The sequence below is a fragment of the Formica exsecta genome, unplaced genomic scaffold (genome assembly GCF_003651465.1).
Source record: "Formica exsecta isolate Colony F162 unplaced genomic scaffold, ASM365146v1 scaffold395, whole genome shotgun sequence".
Lineage (NCBI taxonomy): Eukaryota > Metazoa > Arthropoda > Insecta > Hymenoptera > Formicidae > Formica > Formica exsecta.
In genome coordinates this window covers 666,964-689,614 of record NW_021851188.1, presented here as the reverse complement: position 1 = coordinate 689,614, position 22,651 = coordinate 666,964, and the positions used below count along the sequence as shown (strand labels likewise).

At 39.8% G+C, this 22,651-nt stretch overlaps 1 protein-coding gene and 1 long non-coding RNA gene across 2 annotated transcripts; one reads left to right on the top strand and one right to left on the bottom strand.

Annotated features, from left to right (window-relative positions):
• Positions 1-8: 8 nt before the first annotated feature.
• LOC115239807 (filamin-A) lies at positions 9-19,594 on the top strand. The gene is given in 29 exon segments (XM_029814557.1): positions 9-89; positions 302-381; positions 455-622; positions 9,892-10,038; positions 10,114-10,341; positions 10,413-10,727; positions 10,943-11,161; positions 11,267-11,587; positions 12,737-12,958; positions 13,035-13,222; positions 13,384-13,585; positions 13,652-13,789; positions 13,867-14,040; positions 14,118-14,425; positions 14,505-14,733; positions 14,822-14,950; positions 15,030-15,245; positions 15,382-15,558; positions 15,641-15,880; positions 15,962-16,105; positions 16,799-16,957; positions 17,052-17,200; positions 17,300-17,486; positions 17,573-17,835; positions 17,923-18,094; positions 18,179-18,397; positions 18,473-18,669; positions 18,852-19,154; positions 19,403-19,594. Coding segments are annotated over 27 exon segments (5,343 nt in total). The 5' UTR covers positions 9-89; positions 302-381; positions 455-594; the 3' UTR covers positions 19,472-19,594.
• On the bottom strand, positions 4,113-8,320 carry LOC115239809. Its single transcript, XR_003884678.1, has 6 exons — positions 8,251-8,320; positions 7,939-8,122; positions 6,748-6,956; positions 6,401-6,666; positions 5,136-5,335; positions 4,113-4,326 (listed from the first exon to the last, which is right to left on the bottom strand). It is a non-coding gene; the product is annotated as an uncharacterized LOC115239809 (long non-coding RNA).
• Positions 19,595-22,651: the final 3,057 nt, after the last annotated feature.

Sequence of the window (22,651 nt, the reverse complement as noted above, 5' to 3'; positions counted from 1 at the left end):
TTGACGTACACTATCACCGCCGAGGAAGTCGGCGAACACATCATCCAAGTCCTGGTAAACGGCCAGCACATCAATGGATCGCCCTTCAGGTTTGTAAAATGACAAAAACGATACTTATTTCTTGTCTTTATTATATGAGAAGGATGTTTTTTAGACACTTTGGTATATAATTTCGATATATATTTTAAGTTTAAAAATATCTAAAATTAAAATAGGGTATTTCTACATCCTCTACTAAACATTTATCGAGAAACTGAAATTAGAAAATTTAGATAATATGAGATATTTACGTAAATTTTAGATCGCAAGCGTATAATGCTCGAGCTATACAAGTTGAGAGTATCCCGAACGGAGTGGTGAACCAGCCGGTAGAATTCGAAAGTACGTATCCGACTGTGCGCGTCGTGAAACTTTAAGTGCATTCGATAATGAAGGACGTTTTCTTTTTTATCAGTTGACGGATCGAGAGCCGGGTCGGGAAACTTGGAGATCCTTGTGAACGGAGGACACGTTACAAGTTTCGTGAGAGCGCTAGGTAGTCAACGTTTCCTGGCGTCGTTTGTGCCACACGAAGCGGTTACGCACTTGGTCGAGATGACATTCAACGGGGAAGTCATCCCTGGTAAGTCATCTTTTGTGATATTTATATATATAGTTTCAAATCTCTAAACAAATAAAACTTTTAAACGCGCTTTTATCTCTAAATCCAAATTTATTCGGAATGAATTCCAAATGATTTCATTTTTTGCCAACAAAATGAATGTTTGGTAATCATTTCCTTGCACATAATAAACTTCGAAATTCAAGAATTACGTTAAAGGCAAAGATTTTAAGAGATTTTGGAAAAAAATCATTAATATTTGTTAGTTATTTAGATATAAAAATTCACGATTGTATCCCGAAATTCGAACGTTAACGCAACTAAAAAGTTTATGTTTGCTGCTTCCACAGTCGGAGCACCGTTAGAACTCAGACATTTATCCCGTTTCATTCGCGTAAAGCTCCACGCTAGCATTTGCGATTGCTACCTTTGCTCGCCGCGAATATCTTAATTTTCACGGTGTGGTTCTTAGCGCGCCTTTCTTTCGTCAAATTCCGACGTAGCGACCTTCGGCGCTTCTCTTCGCTAGAATATATTCCTAACACGTTCGCACACGCACGCGTGCATGCACGTGCACGGGCACACATAACTCCTGGAATGCGCGATAGTCTTTGCCGTCGCTATTAAAGAAGCTGGAATGCGCATTCAACATTGAAATGTTATTTAAAAGTACGTCGCACGAACGATGATCTAAGCCTGGAAGCGATTCATCGATACGAATTAGAATTAATGCGTCGTTATAATTGCCTCTTGATCGAAGCAAATCGATTTTAAAATTACTCGATTTATGAATATTTTTATTTATGAATATGTGAAGCGAAGAATATACATAGCAAGCTTACAATTTAATCAATACATTTTAGATTATAAATAAGCAATTATCTTCAATAATCTTTTACTAAAAGAGAGAGTGGCATTATCAATCAATATTATATTAAATCATTCAATTTAATCTCATTTAGTAGTAATGTATTCAATTGTAATTTTTCTTAACTCAAATTTGCAGAAGAGACATATATGGCTTATTACATTTTTAAGTATTAGCAGGTATATATTCAGAAAGTATTATTCGTTAAATAGTACGCCATTGGCATGGATCCACCTTGAGTTCTGTCATGCTTCGCCACATCAACCATAAATAAAATGTACATACTTTTCTCTTACGTGCGCGCGAGCACAAATCACAATGTAGGTACTCGCAGCGATCTTATCATGGAAATCATTCACTACGTTACGCTACGGAGCGTTATTTTTCTTATGACCTTTAGTACTGTTAGACTACTCCGCGGCTCGATTTCCATTAACCATCGCGCGATCAGGAAAGGTGTCGTAAGCGATTTCCGGTATTCTCCTTTGCGTCTGCTTCATGGTTCACGATAACTTTTAAAAACGGTTTCTGCAATATCTGCAAACGACAGCTTGCAAAATCTCCGCCTCTTATCTTGCTCAATACGCGTACGTTGAAGTAATCCTACCATAGGTATACACAACATGGTCTTTGAGAGAAACTCTTTCGCGAACTATCCTCAACGCGGGTATTTTAATATCGAAGATTGAAAATTTCGAGAAAAAACAATGGCAGAAAAATCATTTCCGTTCGAGCCGATTTTAAAGTATTGGCATTATTAGAAGAAGTGTGTTTTCTTTCCTCTCGCCGTGTAATTCTTCGTTCGTGAGGATGCATATAATTATCGTCCTCCTCCGTAATAAGTGCCTTTGAGCGATCCATGCTACTTTTCGTGCTTTGCGTACTTCTCCTTCAGACGAGAAGCCATCCAGGAATGTACACAGGGTGATCGAGTTCATCCGCGTCCCAGGCGAAGCAAGCGTGTCTCTAAGTCAGCGGGTCATCGAGCAGGTCGTTGACTTGCGATTTCACGCATTCACGTGACGTCCCACTGACCCATATGCGACGTCATCGTTTTCTTCGGCTTCCTGAACGCGAATTTTTCCGCCGCTACCCCACCGTCGCGAGGCCGTGATCCACAATACCGAATGACGAGACATTCATCTTCCTCATGCCGTTTAAGTCATGTTACTATACAACTTGATCATAAAACAGTACAGACGCATCCAGCTTTGTAAAAGAACGCACTAAAAACGTGTAATGAGCAATAAATATTTCACATGTAATTTATATTTAATTTAATTTTCCGCGGTCAAAGTTTTACTTGAAATTAAAATTAAATCCGAATGATTTATATCCTATTTATATTTGATATTTATATATTAATTATTGAAGGATAAAAGTTAAAAGCTTCGAGAAGAGAAGAAACACTTTAAGAAAGTGAAATTGTTACCCACAGAAAGACTAGAGGATACATAACTCCGCTACGCCATTGCACGTGCACGAATAATATTATTTGGATGCCATGTATAGTGCACTCTCTGCAGTTGTGACTGCGTGTTGTTCACGTAGGGAAGTAGCAATACACTCGGTAACCACATTATTATCTCTACTCTTTCCTCTCGCATTGCCGACCAGAAAAGAAGAATATAAATTCTTCTCTCATCCGCATTTTTCGATATTTCTCGACTCACGTATGTTTCACAATATTAACACAAGTTATTTCTTACATAATGTCACTATCTTATCTGACAATCTCTTATATATATAGCATTTAAAGGATCGGTGGGAATACGAGAATACAATCGGCGAAATGGCATTTGCCCGCGCGCACCATCGTGATGGACATCGGCCATCCGTCGTGGACAAACGATTAATCTCACAATCAGTTTTTCCGCGCGTGTGTATATGTATATATATATATATATATATGTAAGAGTATGATACATATGTACAAATATCGAAAAAAATTAAAATAATTAAAGTAAACTTTTAGAGAGAGACTAAAACAGAATTAAAAATTAAAAATAATTTTAATTCATTTTCATCACATTGCTTTAAAAATTACATATGGAGATCTTGGCAATTTATAGGAGAGTATGTCGAATATTATTGCGTAATTGAACTCATTGTCGGTGCGCTTCAATGCATTCCTTCGATCGATATTTCACTTGTATCCGCTATGGAAATTGCGCATGGAATATGAGCATGTAATGAATACCGTGTACGATCGTAGGTGTGGCTACGAAATCCATGTCGGCGTACAGACGTATTTGGTTACGAATGAGGATACGCAAAGCCGCTCTATCTGCCTACCTATGTGAATATAAACACAATTCAGCACGCGGTCGTATGCCTTGTGCAACACCTAGTCTCGGTATAATTTCTATATTAGCCCTTTGTGAGTCATGATTCCTTTCTTTAAAATTACAACATTATTTTTAAAAATTAAATAAATAACATAATGGAAGGAAACGCGAATATATAAATTAAAATTTGTACGAGGAATTCGATAATATAAAGATAAATTTACCTCAACAAAATATTCATCTCCGCTTTGCCATCGTCTTTACACGCCGATTGCATTCCGCGGGATTTTATGTTCGGTTCTGCTTCCTTTCGCGTAATCATACAGCGGAGCGAACACGCGCGGACCGTAACGAACGTGGTTGTTTCCCCGCGCGACACCCCATAAAGGTGCAGCCGCGCCGATCGAACCACATGGAATGCGTTCTTATGCGCTTATACCACGCCAAGAAAGTTATCGCCGATCTCCTCTGATCTTGTATAACTTTATCTCCGTGTTACTCTTTCCGAAAGTCTTCCCCGCATCTCTCTTGCCGACTGATTATCTTTGTTGTAAAGTCATGCAACAGACCTATTTGAACACAAGTAGAACACGCCAAGTTTCAATCAATTAAAAATTTTGGATGTATCTCATGATCTCGCAAAATAATACTATCTTGGATCTCTGAAGCCGGATGATAGTCGCAAAAAATACAGAAGTTAAAAACTTACGCGAATATAAAAATACACGTCTCTTTGTGTAATCTCAATATTAATTAGGTCTTCCAATGTATGCGAAGCGAATTCTTTCAAGCTGCGATACGCACTTAAACTGCTAAACCGCCTTACATAATCGCTGTGATTAAAGCAAGATCATTAATTTTTCGCTTTATGTAATCGCGATAGGTGCAGGTACGAATCAATGGAATCGATGGCACAACGTGACACAAGTTTAATAAAAGTAATATTGTGTATTCAAGCGAGGCTTCTATTTGACCGTAACGCTCCAGAGACCGTGACAATTGATGAGAGAAAATCGCACACCCGGTTGCAATTATAGAAACTCAAGAGATCGTGTTGATACGCGATGCGCACTTGACATCGTTAATTTTACGACTCTTCGTGAAGAAATCAGTTAAATTATCAAATTAGTTCGAGAGAGATAATTAAGCGGCATATTAGCTTTTGCTCGCTTTAATAAAACTTAAAAAATAACTGTAATTCTTTTAATATAATGTAAAAAAATAATGTTTTCTCGATATCTCCAAAAAGAAAACGAAGCATAATAAATAAATTAATAAAATCGAAAGCACACTACAATCGGAACTCGGAGAAACGTCAATTTATTTCCAAATAAATTAAAAAGATGAACTTAAATTGGACAAGTGTAATTTTTCTCACCTGACGACATGCTCCATAGATTTTCATCTTAGCTCAAGCACTTCGATAATGAGCCGCAATTTTAAAACATAATCTCGCTTGTAATTAATCGTCCGATGCTCACGCAAACAGTTGATTCGCTCGAATGATCGCAATGTGGATTTATTCCGAGACAAATTTTTTTCCGTCATTCTCGCTCAAGGATCTCGTCACTCAAGGATCTAAAAAATATTCAAGAATTATATATTAAAAAAAAATATATATATCGATACAAGGTTAATCTAAATAAATCCATAAAACTTGACTTCGATTTTTTCGAAATCCCTTTCATTTTATTTGCGTAGAATATAATCCTTGTCCCACAGTAAAATTCGTTGTATAAAATGTTACCATTTCGAATTAAAAATCGGAGAAAAAGTAGAAGCGGCATCCGAAATTTTCACGACCGCCATTGTCAGTGATTTCAACGATCGAATCAGCTGACATAAATGCGTAATCGCTTGCAATATGTGAGGTGCAATGTCATCGGTTCTCCGACTGCGATCTTTTTAATAACAATAACGGCAATCAATCGATTACGCGGCATGGAGTGAAATTCGAGACTGATTAGATTTTATTGTTCGCTCCAAATATACAGGATGTCTCGAAGAAACTATGAAATATTCATTTCGCATCTTCATTCTTTTCTACCGCAAGTTTAATTTAAATTTTTACACACGTTCAAAATTTTTTAGTTTCACGGATCTATATATTTGTAGAATTTCTGACCACGCGTTTAGAAATTATTGTATATTTAATAGTTTCAAATCGGCCAGTAAAATCTTAATATATTGAGACATTTTTTAGATTCTTAAAGTTATGGATCTACTTTCTTGAAATTAAATTTGCATTGCTCGTTTGGACACCCTGTATATCGATATATAAAGACGGAGCTGTAATATGATTAGAATCAATGAAGATCACAGCTGTCGTCCGTGTGACTCGACTACGCAATCGAGGAATATCGACGATACTTGTTCACATACGCGAAGAATTTAATCTTTTCAGAGTATTATACCTCGACATTCCCCGTGTGATTAACATATTAAACTACCTCGTAAACGTCTCTCGTATTCTTATCCCAATTAACACGTATTTCGAGATGATATCTCAAGAACTGTTCATCAACGAATCCGTATTTCCTTAATTAGTTCACTCGGGTTACAGTTAACTGACTTCGTTTCGGCAAGACAGTGAATTAGTTAATTAATATTCGCGAGTAGCCTTGATTATGTATCTTATGTGACCTTGGAACTTTCGGTATAACACGTGTGGCCGGGAAGTTTTCGACAATTTTGGATCTACTGGTTGCGTGCCGGACAACCCGTTATGTCTGGGAATGCAGCAGCGATTCACCGTGCACGGTCGCTTCGACGTAACTTCTCCGTTGCCAAGAATGTAGCGTACGTCTCGGCGATTCAGCATAAAAAAAAATACTGTCTCATCAGTATATTCCAATATCATAATCAAAATTTCGATTGAAACTATGCTTTGGACGGAAAAAACAGGCCACCTTGAATTAAAAGACAAAATGAAATTAGCACGACAAACTTTTTCCGACAAGATTAGCAAACGTTTATTAATAAGATGCTACCGCTAGATTATTGTTGCAACTATTGTCCTTAGTGACCGCCAGCTGTTCTCTCCGTGAATGAAACCGCAACTGGCAGAAACATTCACAAGATTCTCGTGCAACAAACTAGGATGAATTATTATATCAATCGAGAGCCACCGACGACTAATTTATTATCAACTGATCTCCATTATTGCAATGTCTTTAATGATCGTCAGCTGCGTTTGCGTCTGAAAGAACAGCACCGGCAGTTACTTGTAGAAGTGCATTTGTATGACGCTCCGAAGGAGCACAAATTGTTATCCTTATGATAAACACGCAGACCGCATGTTATTAACACGTCGCGTTACGTAAAAGCTGCGTATGAGCGGTAGCACGCAGACGTCAAATGATTTATATATATAATCACATCTCTCGCGAATGGGTCACGCATGTCCTAGACTCTTCCTGCAAATTGTGTTATGCTAGTGTCAGATGTACTTGTACAAGTAGCGCAAATAAAATCAGCCGCCGTTATTTGCCGTTACGCACCGGTTCTTTGCGAAACAGCCATCGCGCATAGATAAGGTCGATTCATTAATCAAAAATAGAAAATGGAAAATATTGCCGTATATTTGATTGACCGATTGTCACGGAGGATTAGAAATTAATGATATGCTTTGCAAAGAGCGGGAGACGCTCATTCTCTTTTCACTCGTGAGAACCGCGCGTTAGAGATGCCCAATTTTCTATTTATGATCCCAAGATATCGAAATACGTGGATCGGGTATCCCGCGAGAAATCGCGCGGTCTGCAGCCGATCGGATGAGTAAGAAACGGATGGGAGTAGTCGGATGTATCTTGTCTTCCCGAAGCCCTGCGGTTAAGATCTTCTCTCCCTCCTTATCCGCGCGTTGCGATCGCAAATAGACTGTAATGATGAATATGAAGATCGTGTCCGTAACTTTCGAATGCACATGGGGATTTCATGTTTTATAAAAAGTATGCTAATAATGTGGAAAAACGTGATTGAACATCGGATCGCAGGTGGAGAAAGTAAAGATATTCGAAATCGATCGATCATTGATCCTTGCAGGAAAATCTAGAGCATATAATTGGTCTAGTAATCTCGTTCAATGTCAACACGAGAGTAGAATCAGATAGTCGTATCCAATGATAAATAAAATAGAACTTATTTGCAGTATATATACTTAAAAGTTTTCATTGTGTTACCTTTCAACGAACTCGCGAATATTAATCTCCAAAATTATATGTTCGTGGAAGTAGTTAACATATCCTGGATACAGCCAAAAAGAATAAAATTTTGGAAGATCTCTATATCTCGAATTAGGAGAAATCCAGAGCAATCTATCTCTCTTCTCGTTTCCATTGCGCAAATCGTTTGAAAATCATATCCCTAAAATTATAAAAAAAACAATGGTCTTAGATTCATTCTTGAATTCTCCAGAAATTTGTAGAAATTTCTCCAGATGTTTTTGACAAAAATAAATTAAATGGATATAATATTGCGTCATATATACATACCTCCGCCGCTAAATGTATGCTAGGAATACAGGTCAAGCGTAATTGGAGACTCGCCGCTTGTATCGGTGACTCGCCGCTTGTATCGGTGACGGGACCGCCGAGCTGGTTCGCGAGCGCCACGAGGACGTACGGCCCTGGTTCTGGGCCCGAGCGGCGGTGGGCTGGGGCACACACGCTCGTCGTCCCGTCCGTCGTTCAACTCGGTCGAGTCCGCCGCGTTGCGTCGCGTCGCGGATCGCGCGAGATCCAGCGTTCGTCGCGGGTCGAGATCGCTTTTCCCGCTCGGTTCTCCGGGTACTGTGCGTTTTTCGAGTGCGTTTCAAGCGGGGTTCGTTCGGCCGCTCTTTCCCGTGGAGGATTTTCCTTTCTCCACGTTGTTTCGGCGTGATGCAGCTGCGGGAAGCTGGCGACATCGCGATCGTCGTCCGTAGCGTGCGAGCCGATCTCGTACAGTTTCGAGAGTGAGGTGGGACGTCCCCTCACCTCGCCACCCTCCTCGCGATAGATCCTGGCGACGCAGGATCGATGCGTGTCATCGAAGTGCATCTGTTGTTCGTGTCGCGTGCGTCTTCGTTGGATCGCGAGATCAATCTGGATCCACCAGCCGCACTCTTCCCTTTTCTCTCCTCTCCCCCTTTCTTTATAATCTAGGTTCTTCCAGCGTCTTTCCAGGTTTCCTCTCGCATCGCGACTCGTCAAGGTAATTGACGACTCATCTATGAGATCTCTCTCTCACTGTGACTTATCGGAATTCAAACATTCCGACAAGTTCGTTGTTCCCGTGATGTCATGTGCAGTGGAATCGTCACGTAAAGCTCGTTTTTTTTTTTCTTCTCCGCGACATAATTTCCCGTAATTTCGAAGATCGAATTCTACGGGGACTGTACAAGTTTCGATGCACTTTCAAACTTTTGTTTCGCGCGACAATATTTTTACCCTGGAGTCTGAAGCAAAGTTTAGTAGATATATGTACGAGTGGATTTTTTTTTTTTTACCCCTTTTGGATGCGTTCGGAAATCTTATCCGTGGAGCAGAGTAGCATTTAATTGACCAATCAGGGCAAAGAAATTTTTATTTCTTTTATCCCGATTGGTCAATTAAATGCTACGTTACTTTCGGAGAAGAGAGCTGGTTTGACAGCGCGTACTTGGTGCGCGTGGCAGGAAGGTTAGAGGTTGAGTTACGAGTCACGTTGCACTTCCGGGAATCTGGAATTCGATTCGAAACAGTGACCTATATTTTATATCGGCTCTGCAAGAGTGTAGTGTTATTATAATCGGAGAATTCCGGATAACGGTGTTGGCAAAAGGACATTGTTTACGCAAGAAAATATGTGTGGGAAGCACGAAAACGCTCCTATATAAAGTCTCGCTCTTCAAATCGAATGACAAGTCGTTGTCTCTGCGTGAAATTATTACAAGTCTCTATATTTCAAAACAATTATTTAGCGATATATATGAATGTGGGATGATATAATAGTGGAATAATAAAATTTGTGTATGAAAGCACTGTGTGTGTAATTAGTTATCTATAACAAAATTATAATAAGCAGTTTTTACTTTTGAAATAGTAAATTATGTGTGTGAAATGTTCTTTGCATCAGACTGTTGAACATTTATTATTTTAATTATATATTATCAGGTTCACCTTGGCGAGTTGGTATTATGCCTGCACCGAAGATGTCAGTGATAGGTGATTCAATCAGGCTGGTTCCTGCTGGTAGTCCCGCTATCTTTGAGCTGTCTGCATTAGGCTTCAGCAGCAGCGAGATTGATGTCAAGATTATAAGTGAGTGTTAATTTGTTAATTGATTTTTGTGGCAATCTACAAATATGCTCAATATACTTATTCGATGAATTGCAGCACCCTCGAAGAGACACATTTCCGCGAGAATTGATGAAGAGCCAGGACGATCCGGCGAATTTCGTGTCGAGTTTACGCCAACTGAAGTAGGCAGCCATCTCGTGGAAGTGAGCATCGCGGGACAAAAGCTACCGGCAGGACCGCTCGTCGCCAAGGTGTACAATAGTAGTCTGATTCAAGTTACTGATGTACCTAGTGCCGTAGTTGGCCATGCCTGTCAATTCAGAGGTAGATCATTGATCATATTATACATCTTGTATGTCCATGAATGATGTATGTTAAATCTGTAATCTTTACAGTGGATGCCAGCGCTGCGGGAGAAGGCCAACTAGAAATCTCTATAAATGAGGGAGAAGTGCCTAATCATGTTCAAGTAGTGGGTGGTGGCCGTTGCCTCGTATCTTTCACCCCTGAAATTGCTAAGCCTCACTATATCGATATAAAGTTTAATGGAGAAGCAGTACGTGGATGTCCCTTTGTTTGCAATGTGTCAGACACAAGCAGAGTCACACTGAGTATGAATCATTTAGAACTAATTCCAGTCAATCATTCTGCCAGTTTCCACATGGGAGTTGATGGAAGTGGTAGTGCAGAGCTAGCGGTTTCCGTAAGGGGTTAGTGATGCATTAAACGTTTACTATTACGAATTGATAGGAACCGAAATTTATATATAAATTCTTAAATGTGTAATATATTTCAAGTTTCATAGAAAAAATGAAGAGGCATATATCTATCAATTTATAATAATGAAGACATATATATCTCAGATAATTGTCCAATAATTTTCTGAATGCATGAATCTAAAAAAAAAATATATATATATTTTTAGGACCAAACAGCGAATTGCCAGTTAAAGTTACTGGTGACATAAGTAACGGTTTCACCGCCGAATTTATACCAAGGGACGTGGGTGTACATTCAATTAGTGTAGAATATAACGGTTATCCCGTGAATGGCACGCCGTTTCTAGCCAAGGCGTTCAATGCGGATAATGTGCTAATTGGACCTGTAGCTAGAGGCAGTGTTGGTCAACCAACCCACTTTACTGGTATATAATAGTATTAAACTAACAGTTAAATAAATATTAGAATGTATCCTTTTAACACATGTTGCATATTGATAGTGAGAATCTAATGCATAATCTTGTCGACAGTTGATGCGAGTCAAGCTGGTGAAGGAAATCTAGAGATTACGATATCGGCTCGCGGCCAAAATATACCGACGCAAGTAACGCCGCAAGGAAACGCGCGGTTTTCCGTTAGTTTTGTACCGTTTGAAGCGTCTGAGCACGTTATCAATATAGCCTTCAATAAGAAAACTGTGCCTGGTTGCCCTATAATGACACGTGTGGGTGGCGACAGCCACGTAACCGTAAGTGGGCAGGCACTGAGCAGCGCTGGATTAGGACGGCAAAGTTATCTAACTGTCAGTAATGTTGCCGGTAGCTTGGAAGACTTAGAAGTTAATGTTGAAGGTAAATATCGCTGTGCACGATTCGCACGAGTTCATTGCTCGTAAAGTGATATAATTGTTAGCACGTATTTTGCGACAAAAATGCACAGAAGCATCCATGTGTTGATTTACCATGTCTTTAATACGGAGGGATCTTTCGTTTTGTTCTTAACGTCACGGGAATGTCGACGTAATTGTACAGGATTGTGTTCATCTATGTCTCATTAATCTATTAGCTTGAGAGCAATTTTCTCTCTCTCTGTTGCAGGTCGGCCAGCTTTCAGACTACGACATTACTAGACTTCTTAAAAACTAATCTCGCTCTTATTGTAATTTATGGACTATAACGTGAAACACACACATGGTGGTGGGTTCCTAACTCAATCTTTTGAAAGTCTTGTATAAGGGTAGTCTAATTATCTCTCTCCTCCACTTGCATAATTTGTCTTATATCTGTTGTTACCACTTGAAAGTATTACAATGCTTAATTTGTGGGTTTCAATAGTGGGAAAACTATGGAAGTCATCTAATATTTCGTAATCACATTATTTTATGTGCTCGCGAAATATATTTGACTTACATAAAGCCATTTTATGGTGCTATATGTTTATTTTAAGTTGTGTATAATTGTTAAATTTTTCAATGTAATGATATATGTATCTCTAAACTGAGATTTTTAAATGCACAGTGCCTTTTAATAAGTGTGCCAATATATTTTAACTCTAGTATATACATTTATATTATAACGTTTTATATGACAAACGAAGGAAGCTGCTATAAATTTGTTTGTTTCTACCTGATAATATTGAGTATAAATTACTATGATAATTATTTTTTAATATATCTTCGCTCTGTCGGTTGCTTTGCTCAGCCAAGCATGCTATAAACGAATTAGAAAATAATCTTCTGCGTGCATTCAAGCTGAAGCAAATTAGAAATAATGTACGAGATATACGGCTTTCTCCCATTAGTCGCAGTTAACAATTATTTATCGCAGCTATAAATCCCTAACGCGCAGTCTGCTTTCTTTAACGTTGCTTAATACGAGTTTATAACAATGCCGATTGGACGTATACGCGAACCTCTTCGCAAGCTGGCAGTTCCGGTGTCCACCCCAAGTAAATGGCTAACTCTAAATGATATTAAACGACTAACCCGCCGGACTTGATAGGGCCCAATGGACAGGCCGTACCTGCTCAGGTCACCGACAACAAAGACACGACGTGCAGCGTGGCGTTTACACCAAGAGTCGTCGGCGAGCACCGAATATCGGTGAACTACCGGAATATCCCGGTGGCCGGCAGTCCATTCAGCTGTAAAGTATACGATGTCGCTGCGATTAAAGTGAAGGATGCCAAGCGCGGTGTCATCGGATTGCCGGTAACTTTCTTGGGTACGTTTTTTTTTTATATTACGCCTTTTAAAATATGGTTTTATACTTGAGATAAATCTCGTTTCCTCACCCACAGTCGAGACCAGTCAGGCGGGACCGGGTAATCTAGAAGTCACTGTCAACGGCGGACGAGTACCGACGTCGGCTCAGGCGCAGGGTCCTCACACGTACGCGATCTCATTCACACCTCGAGAACCGATCGTGCACACGGTGGACTTGCGATTTAACGGGGAGGATGTGCCTGGTAGCCCGTTTACTTGTCAGGTATCTTATATCTTATTTTTTGGATTGTACGAATTCGCGTGATAATCTAAACATATAAAAGTTATGTTATTTAAAATTAAAAATATTTTAGTAACTTACTATTACGCGTTATATAACGCAAGACAAAATGCAGGTAAAAACGTTTTATTGAAACTATTTAGGTCAGCGATACGGCAAAAGTGTTAATAACCGAGGGACTTGAGAAAGTATCTGTGAATCGCGTCGCGACCTTTACAATAGAAGCCGATGCGTCTCTCGGTACGCCAGTCGTCGAAGTGCTCTCACCTACTAGAGAGAGTTTACCTGTACATATCAAGCAGAACAGTCACGTCTATACCGCCGGATTTACTCCAAAGGATGTTGGTGTGTATATTTAATTTAAATATAATTATAAAATCATTATTGTTTTAAATGATGTCCGTGTTACAGGTGATCACAGCGTCGAAGTGAAGCTCAGTGGATCGCATGTGGAAGGCAGTCCGTTTCTTGTCAAGGCTTACAATGCTGATAAAGTCAAAGTGACGGATATAAATAGTGGGGTCGTTGGCAAACCAGTGTTCTTTAGCAGTAAGATCATATTTTTCACAGTAATGTGCGACGAATTATTGCTGTGCAAAATGTATATTTTCTATTTGCTGTTCTAGTCAACGCCAGTCAAGCTGGAGCTGGAAATTTAGAAATTATAGTGGCAGTAAACGGCAAGAATGTTCCGAATTACGTGCAAAGCGAGGGTAATGCAAAGTTTAGGGTCAATTTTAAGCCACAAGAAGCCGCTGTGCATAGTCTCAGTGTCCGTTTCAATGGAGAGCCAGTTCCAGGTATGAAAAAAGTCCGTACGCGTCTAATCGTATGATTTTATCTTTAGTTCTTTATATTAATATTTCGAAATTCTTAGGTTCGCCGTTCAGCTGTAAAGTAGTAGGTGCCGGTCAAGCAATAATTTCTGGTCACAATCTGAAGATGGGTGCAGTGAAACGACTGATGTCTTTCACTGTAGATCCGCAGACTCCGTCCACGAATTGCGACGTTATCGCAACCCCACCGTCGGGCATCGCTCTGCCTATCACTATCGAGCCCATCGACGGCAAGTACAATGTGAGCTTCGTGCCCACCGAAGTCGGCAGGCACAACATCAGCGTCCTGATAGACGGCGAATCGATTAAAGGCTCTCCGTTCGCTTGCAATATTTACGATGTGACTAAGGTAAGCTGTCAAATACGTGAAATTAAAACTTAGATGCTCCTAATGTTTAATGTAACATTGGATACCATAATGCTTACAGGTGCACGTGTCCGGTCTCACGGAAGCATTACTGGGTCAGGCAACCACATTTACCGTCGACGCCGCGGAAGCCGGCGAGGGAACGCTAGAACTGGTCGTGAGTACAGAGAACAACACCGTTAAAGCCGAGGTGGTGGCCTGCGCACGTGGATTGTATGACGTTACATTCGTGCCACAGACAACAAGTGCGCACTACGTTAATATCAGTTTCAATGACGACAACGTGCCAGGTTTGTACACGAACAATTTCATCGATCGATTTTCGAAAGCCGATTTGAAAAATAATAGATATTAACAATACCGATGTGTTTATATTAGGGAGTCCATTTAAATGTCCCGTGGTTAGCAGCATGTTACATGGTCCATCGATGATCCGAATCGGTAATACAGCTTACATAGATCTGGATATGTCTGACTTGAATGGTCCTATATCAGCGGAAGTTACTGGTAAATTATTTATCTAAATATTTATAAGGTTATCAGATACAATTTGTTTTTCTATTGCTCTTTTATTCTTTCGATCCAGGTCCGGACGGAATAATTATTCCTTCCACGTTAACAAAGTTATCATCCAGTTTATATCGCGTGGAAGTTCGAACTCGACAGGTGGGAACATACAGTATAATATTCAATGACGGGCACAAAATGGTCAGTTCGCAAACGCTTCAAGCTTTCGATCCCGGCAAAGTTGTCATCAAAGAAATAGCAGACGCGGTTTGTCATCGACCTGGAACTATTTTAGGTAATTATTCGGATATATATAAGTTTCAATTATATATATATATAACTTAGTGTATTAAATATATTGATTTGTGCAAAAGATAAAAAGTAGCAAATATATAAATATGTTTAACGTATTTTGTTTCTTTCTTGTATAGTTATTGCGTCGAAGGAGGCTGGTCCCGGAAAATTATCGGTCAACGTACGTGCGGGCGGTGCGGATGTCGATAGTTTGGTGAGAGAAGGGGAGAACGGTGTTTACGAGATCATATTCCATCCGACACGCGCCGCGCCTCACAAAGTTCACATAAAATACAACGAGGTCCATATTCCTGGTACGGTACTTTACATTACATTGTATTAAACTGTCATTAACATTACGAAAATTCTGAATTTTTATTTTTATAATATTCACAGGTAGTCCATTGGATGTGACGGTACGTGGTCCTACTGGAGGACGGGAAGTGACGGCGACAGGTTTGGGTCTGTATCAGTCATGTGTCGGGAAAGTAACATCTTTCACTATCGAAACTCTGGGACGTCCTGGCAAGGAGTTCGACGTCGTTATCAGCGGTCCGCAGGGTAACGCCGTACCCGTACGTTGTTATCAGCATCGCGACGGCAATCTACTCGCCGAATTTACAACGAATAGCGTCGGTAAGATTAAAAAAGACTTTGTTGTTACGCGATAAAATACTTTGCGAAATACAATTACTATTGCATGTTCTCTTCACCCAGGCACATACAAAATCGATGTGCTTCACGGTGCAAAACCAGTGTTGGGTTCGCCATTCTTTTGCCAAGCTTTTGACGCTGCCAAGGTTAAACTTCAAGAATTAGGTCCCATGACGATTTCAGTTCACGATCACATTGCATTTAAATGTAAGTATAAATAATAATTATAGCATGTAATGTGAGTAATAGTTTTTCATGTGCGTTTTTTTGCGCGAGACAAGCGAGACACAATGCTGAAGAAAAATATATTAAATATATATATAGATCTGACATCAAAAAAATTTTAAGGAGTTATAAGAATATTTCTGAGTTAAAAATATTTTTTATATAAATATTATTCTGTGCGCATTTTATTTGTAACAATTTTCCTTATTTGTTAACATGTGCGAACGAGATCGTTTTCACACGAGGAGAAAGTATGGACGAAGCCTAACCTAGATAAAAGCGATATGATCGAAATGAAGTTATCCGAGTTGACCAAAGAACTGTGTTAATTGCTAAGTAATCGTTTGGCGAAACGTATCGGCGCGTGTAATGCCGCGTTTACTCGAGTAAGCGTAGATGTATCCTGTATTTATGTAAATATGTCGACATACTTGCATAGGCGGGAGAAAGTAACGAGCCTTTTCTAGTGCACCATAACTGTGCGACGTGCTTCAAGGCCGCGCTTAGAATGTAATTGCAGCTCAAATAAACTTAGACTACTTTCAAATAGTCTCGCTTCACGCGTCGTTCGATCGAATAGTCGCGATACACCTTTGAGGATTGCGTTGTCGAAGAAGAAAAGTCGCGGTGATTATTGCCTATGCCTATGCAATTCGGAGTGTACTGTTATTACAGTGATGAAAGTCGACGCCGGCATGGCTGATTTGGACGTGACGGCGACGAGTCCGTCAGGCCAGGAGATCCCGCTGCAAGTCACTCCGCTCAACGACGGCGCCGAGATGATCGAGTTCTCGCCCAGTGTGCCCGGCACCTATATGATCAACGTCATTTACGGTAACGATCTTTAGGCATACAAATTTTATTCTTTATATCGGAAAAGAATCTCATATCTTTTATATTTTTAATTTTATTACGATTATGGTAATAGGCGGATGCTCCGTACCTGGAAGTCCAGTGATATGCACCGTCGATGCGGCCGGGCAAGCTCGCGCAAAAGGTGAAGGATTGCTGAGCGGTCACGTGGGTAAACCGGCGCATTTTATCATCACCGGCACGAGAAGTCCTCCAGCGGTTTAGGTATTTACATACGACGTAATAAGGAAGTTGCTTTATCAATGCTTCATTGACACGTATGTAGATTTTTTTTTACTTAATATAGCTTCGTATGCGTCGCAGGTGGATGGACCGGACAGTGTTTCTAAAGCTACCATTGAAGCGGGCGCTAATCCGGGTACGTGGAATGTGTCTTATGTACCATCTGAGATCGGAATGTTTGACGTGAGAGTCGTCTGCGCCGGACAGCAACTGCCGGGATCCCCGTGGCATCCGAAGATCATAGACACACGGAATCTTCGTGTTATCGGTGAATAATTAAAGTGATTTGATATAGTGATACAGTGGTTTTTCTATCGATTTTACAATATGTGTATACGATGATCTTGCGTGCAGGTGGCTGGTCCGCTGTATGCGACGACATCGGACGATTGAAACTGCATCCCTCGAATAAAATCAGCTTCGACACCGCGGAGGCTGGACCCGGTGAGATCAACGGAACTATCGGCGATCATCCTCTCACTTTCGAAATGACATCTAGCAACAGACTAAAACTCGTTCCGCCGCAGATAAGCGGCGGCGAACACCGCCTGGAGATATTGTTCAACGGTACACCGTTTCCCGGTGCACCAAAACTCGCGGTCGTGCAGGACTTGGAGGTTTTTCATTAATCACAGATTAAATTCTAAAATCACGCATTTGACAACTGTATCGTCATATAATTATTCCCTGTCCATTCTGTCTAGCCACCAGTACAGGATTCAAGTCGAGTGTTGCTCAAAGGACGAGGATTGACATCGGCCAAATGCGGCGAAGAAGTCAGTTTCACCATAGATGGTTCTCAAGCCGGTAACGGGACTCCGAAAGTACAACTGTTTTCGCCTACCAACGAACTTAACGTTATGTTGCAACATCTAGGTAAATAAAAAAAAAGCATAGTAAACCTGAAAATGCGGATTAGAAAACGCGATTCTAAATACTTTTCGTATAACACGCACACAGGTGACAGCGTTTATCGCGCAAGTTATATACCATTAACGCCGGATCCGCTCTTGATGACGGTATCGTGGAACGGAAGGCAACTAAAGGGCTGTCCATTGCAAATTAACGTTACGAGCGCGGCCGACGCGTCTAGGGTTATCTGTTCCGGAGATGGATTGAAGCACGGGATCGTCGGGCAAGAGATACGAAGTTTCATCGATACTAGAAGAGCTGGACCAGGTAGAATTTTATTTCATGCTCGGATAAGTATATCTATTGCTTCCGGTTAATTTTTATCGGAGACTTGTTTCGCAGGTGAGTTAACGGCGCATTGCGTCGGGCCACATAAAGTAGCATACTGCGAGCTGTACGATCACGGCGATGCCACTTTCACGTTGAACGTGAAACCACAAGAAGCGGGTCGACACGCACTAACGATTAAATACGCTGGAGAACACGTTCCCGGTTCTCCGTTTACGTTGCGCGTCTCTGGAGCTCCGGATGCTTCAAAGGTACTTCTAACATTTAAACGTAAAAATTTTTCTAAAAAGAAATATCCCATCAATTAAACGTGATATATAAATTCTGAATTGAAATCAGAATAATCTTTTTCAATTAATAAAAATGTGAATGTTGATTTTTTTTCGTTTTATAAAATAAATTTTATAATTGAAATAATTTAATGAAATATCAGGTTCGCGTTTATGGACCGGGAATCGAACACGGTGTGCTGGCGACGTTCCAGTCGCGATTTATTTGCGACACGCGTGGCGCCGGCGCTGGTCAGCTCACGGTGAGAGTACGAGGACCTAAGGGAGCGTTCAGGGTGGAGATGCAACGGGAGACTCAAAAAGACCGGATCATTCTCTGTCGATATGATCCGACGGAACCCGGGGACTACAGAGTGGAAGTTCGTTGGGCTGGTGTCTTGGTGCCAGGCTCTCCGTTCCCCGTTAAAATTGTCGACACACAGGACGAATTGCTAATGCTTACTCAGGTAAGAATATATGTTATATACACACACGATTATCTTTTTAAATTTTTATATAGAAAAAATAATGATAAAATATTGCAATTGTCTCACCATTTAATGTAAAAAAGAAGTATACGTTCAAACGTAATTAAAAATTTTTATATACATTGTACGATAATAGAATGATGTATCACTGAAATAATGATATTTGTTAGATATCACATACAACAAATAGCGCGTTAAAATAGATGCTATCGATTCATACATTTCAGGGCGGAGATAATTATTCGACGGGCCATCATACTATCACATCGTGGCGTGGATCGCAAGCTATATTGTAGAAATGCCGCGGCTAACAAACATTGTTATTATTTTGTATGAACTAATATATATTTGATAATATATGTGGTAATTATTGTAACTTATGCAAACGTTTGCAATAAACTTTCAACATTCCATTTAAACATTCACATTTATTCTTTTCAGCTACACTCTCTACATCGAGCTGTTACATTTCTATATAAAAAATTATGTACATTTATTTGGAAATATCTTTTTAAAATATTTATCTATTCATATTTTTCCTCACAAATCTCACCGATTCTTTTTCTTTTCTAGTTTACCGAGAACCCTGAATATCTCCTTGACATCTGCTTTTGCTTCTCCCTCCTCGATCCATGCCTGGTACGCCGTTATCCTGTTTGTCATGGCCTCCGCTTCATTCTACCTTTGCGCGTAATTCATTCTGACCATCTTCATCAAACGCGCAACGTTTTTTTCGTCGAATACCACAGTGATTCAGCCCTGCTTAAATTTGAAGATCCTTCTACAATTTACGCGATTTAAACACTTGATTCATTTAATCGCCGTACACATGGAGTCCTTGTTGCAGTGAGTAATTACAATCTTCTATCATGCATCTATTATTTTCGGGAAATATATAATGAATATTTTTCATACAAAATTAACGTAAATAAATATTGATTTTTATTTATATATATTTTTTTTGAAAACATAATTTTAGTTACAAATTGTGCTTTTTGTGCTAATTATATTGTATTAATGAGAGAAAAATCAATATTTATATTTGCATAGCGATTTTACTGATTTTTTACTAATTGTCGATTTTTCTTAATCAATATATCAAGAATTTGTTAAGAAAAGAATATCTCTTTTCTTTTCTCTCTCTCCTCAGTCTAGCAGTCTGCACGTACACATGTTTAAAAATCTATTGTTGTTATTTGTTGTTCGACCTACGCAATAACACGCTTTGCGTACTTAAACTTCCACATAAAACCGTAACCGCAGACTTCTACACATAATGTAATGCGGGCGCAGCATGTGTGTCATTTTAATCGGTCAGGAAATTGCACCGACGAATGTAACGAGCCCGCGTAGACCCTTTAGAGCCGAACAATACGGCGCTGCGATTGGAAAGTCATCGATCATATATCTTAATTCGCGCGTTGCGGCGTGATATTGTAAAATTTGAGACGGTGATCGATCGTTCTTTCGAACTCCCGGGAGATGACACGATCGCCGGTCGATCATCAGCAGCGATGGTGTCCCCTTCGTCTTACATTTCGCTTGTCGTTGAAGAAATATTTGTGAGTTTTGGGCGGAGGGAACCTATTTTTTACTAAGTATTTTGTTTATTTTTTATCACATTTTATCACTTTATCATCTTTAGAATAAAAAATATAATATATAATAGTAATAAATAATAAAACAGATATCGAATAACAGAGAGAAAGAGACAAATCTTCTTTTATGCTTATTTATATTTATTTGAACTTGAACCAGGGAATTAGAATACTCTTGTGAATCTTTCATATGTTATACATGCCCGATTGCCGAGGTCTTATTGTATGTAATGCGCTGAAAAAAAATATTCGGGGAGCTCGTGTCCGGTTTGCGCGTTGCGGTTTCGGTCTGTCAAGTTTTTTAAGCTGTCAAGTCTGACAGCTGTCATCTTTTAAAATCGTGGCCAAAAAAATTGTTTAATATACGAGCGTACACATCGCACGACACACTTGTCCGCAATTGAACTGCCCTGGAGCGCGGCGAATCGCCATGACGATTGGGGGCGACTTTTAAATGGGGATGTAATTTTAGGGTGCGCGAATTCCCGACGCGCGTATTTAAATTCAATCCGCATCGCTCGAGAGAGAGTCGTGTTATTTTCCCCAAACGCGCTACTTTTTTTCTCTTTTTTTCGATGAAAATCGCGTGCGTTTTTCTTATTACGATGGGAACTTGAAAAGTGTAGCAAATGGGCCGTGAATCGCTCGATACACTTTGCTGCCTCGCTTTAAAACAAAAATTCGTAACACTACGACACGCGATAAGCATTACTGAGTAGCAGCAATAAATATGCAATCTATAAAATATAAAATTTGCTAAGTTTTTTAATTTATATTTTTTACTTTAATTATTCTAGAACATTAAATACACACGAACGTTTAAAGGAAATATCTTGATTGAGAAATTTTCTCGCAGAATCAAGTGTGGTAATTGAATCCAATTAATTCAATGTAATGTTGTTAAGTGCGGATGTGACTTACACTGGTGGCGGATCAATCTTTCAAAGGACGCAAGGGACACAGATGGTGCTAGAAAGCATGATTCGGTGAAATGAGGAAAATCCCGCCACCCTGTGTAGCCTTAATTGAGAAACAAAGATGTCTTTCACTCATATTGTACAATCTTATTTTATACACGTGCCGATTTAACAGAATGAAATTAATCAAGGTAAAGACTTTAACGATTTAAAGAAACTGATTGTTACAATCACGAGAAATATCTGTGCAAATTTTAATAATAATAAAAAGATATACATATAATTATTAGATAAAACAAGCGAGAAAAAAGGTGTCTACGTTTCGAAAATTGTGTAAATAATGATATATAAAATTCGTGAAACAATATAAACGAATACATAAGAAATATTTTCTATGGATTTAGATTCTACCGACTTTACGATGATATCACGCACATGCAGCATCCATCTAGTCATCGCGGCAGATTTACGAGGGCAAACACGGGAGCTGGAGGACAGCGCGGTTAATGCACAACACGTCATAATCGATACATTATTCGGACCGTCATCGTCGTAACATGATCGGCGATAAATTCATATTTCCGATCGGCCGTGTCACGATCGCGACGGTGGTCAACAAATCGTAAAGCGAAAGGCCGGTCCACTCGGGTCGGGTGTGTGTGCGTGCCAAACGCGTTCAACAATGTCTGCCAATTATCGGACGATTGTCGCCGCCAACTGTCGATGGTGCTGGTCAAGTTGCCGGTTGATCGGGGGGAGTGAGTGACCACTGCCTTGGTCGTTAACTTTTGTCGGCCAGGAAAACGGTCGTCCATCCATGCTTCGTTTACGCGAAATGCAAGTTGCGATACGATACGATTAAAGCGGATATCATATCGATGCTTAACAAGGAAGAACGTTTGTCTATTTAATCATTTGCGATATGTATTCCTTATTTCGAGAGAAAAAATAATATATAGTT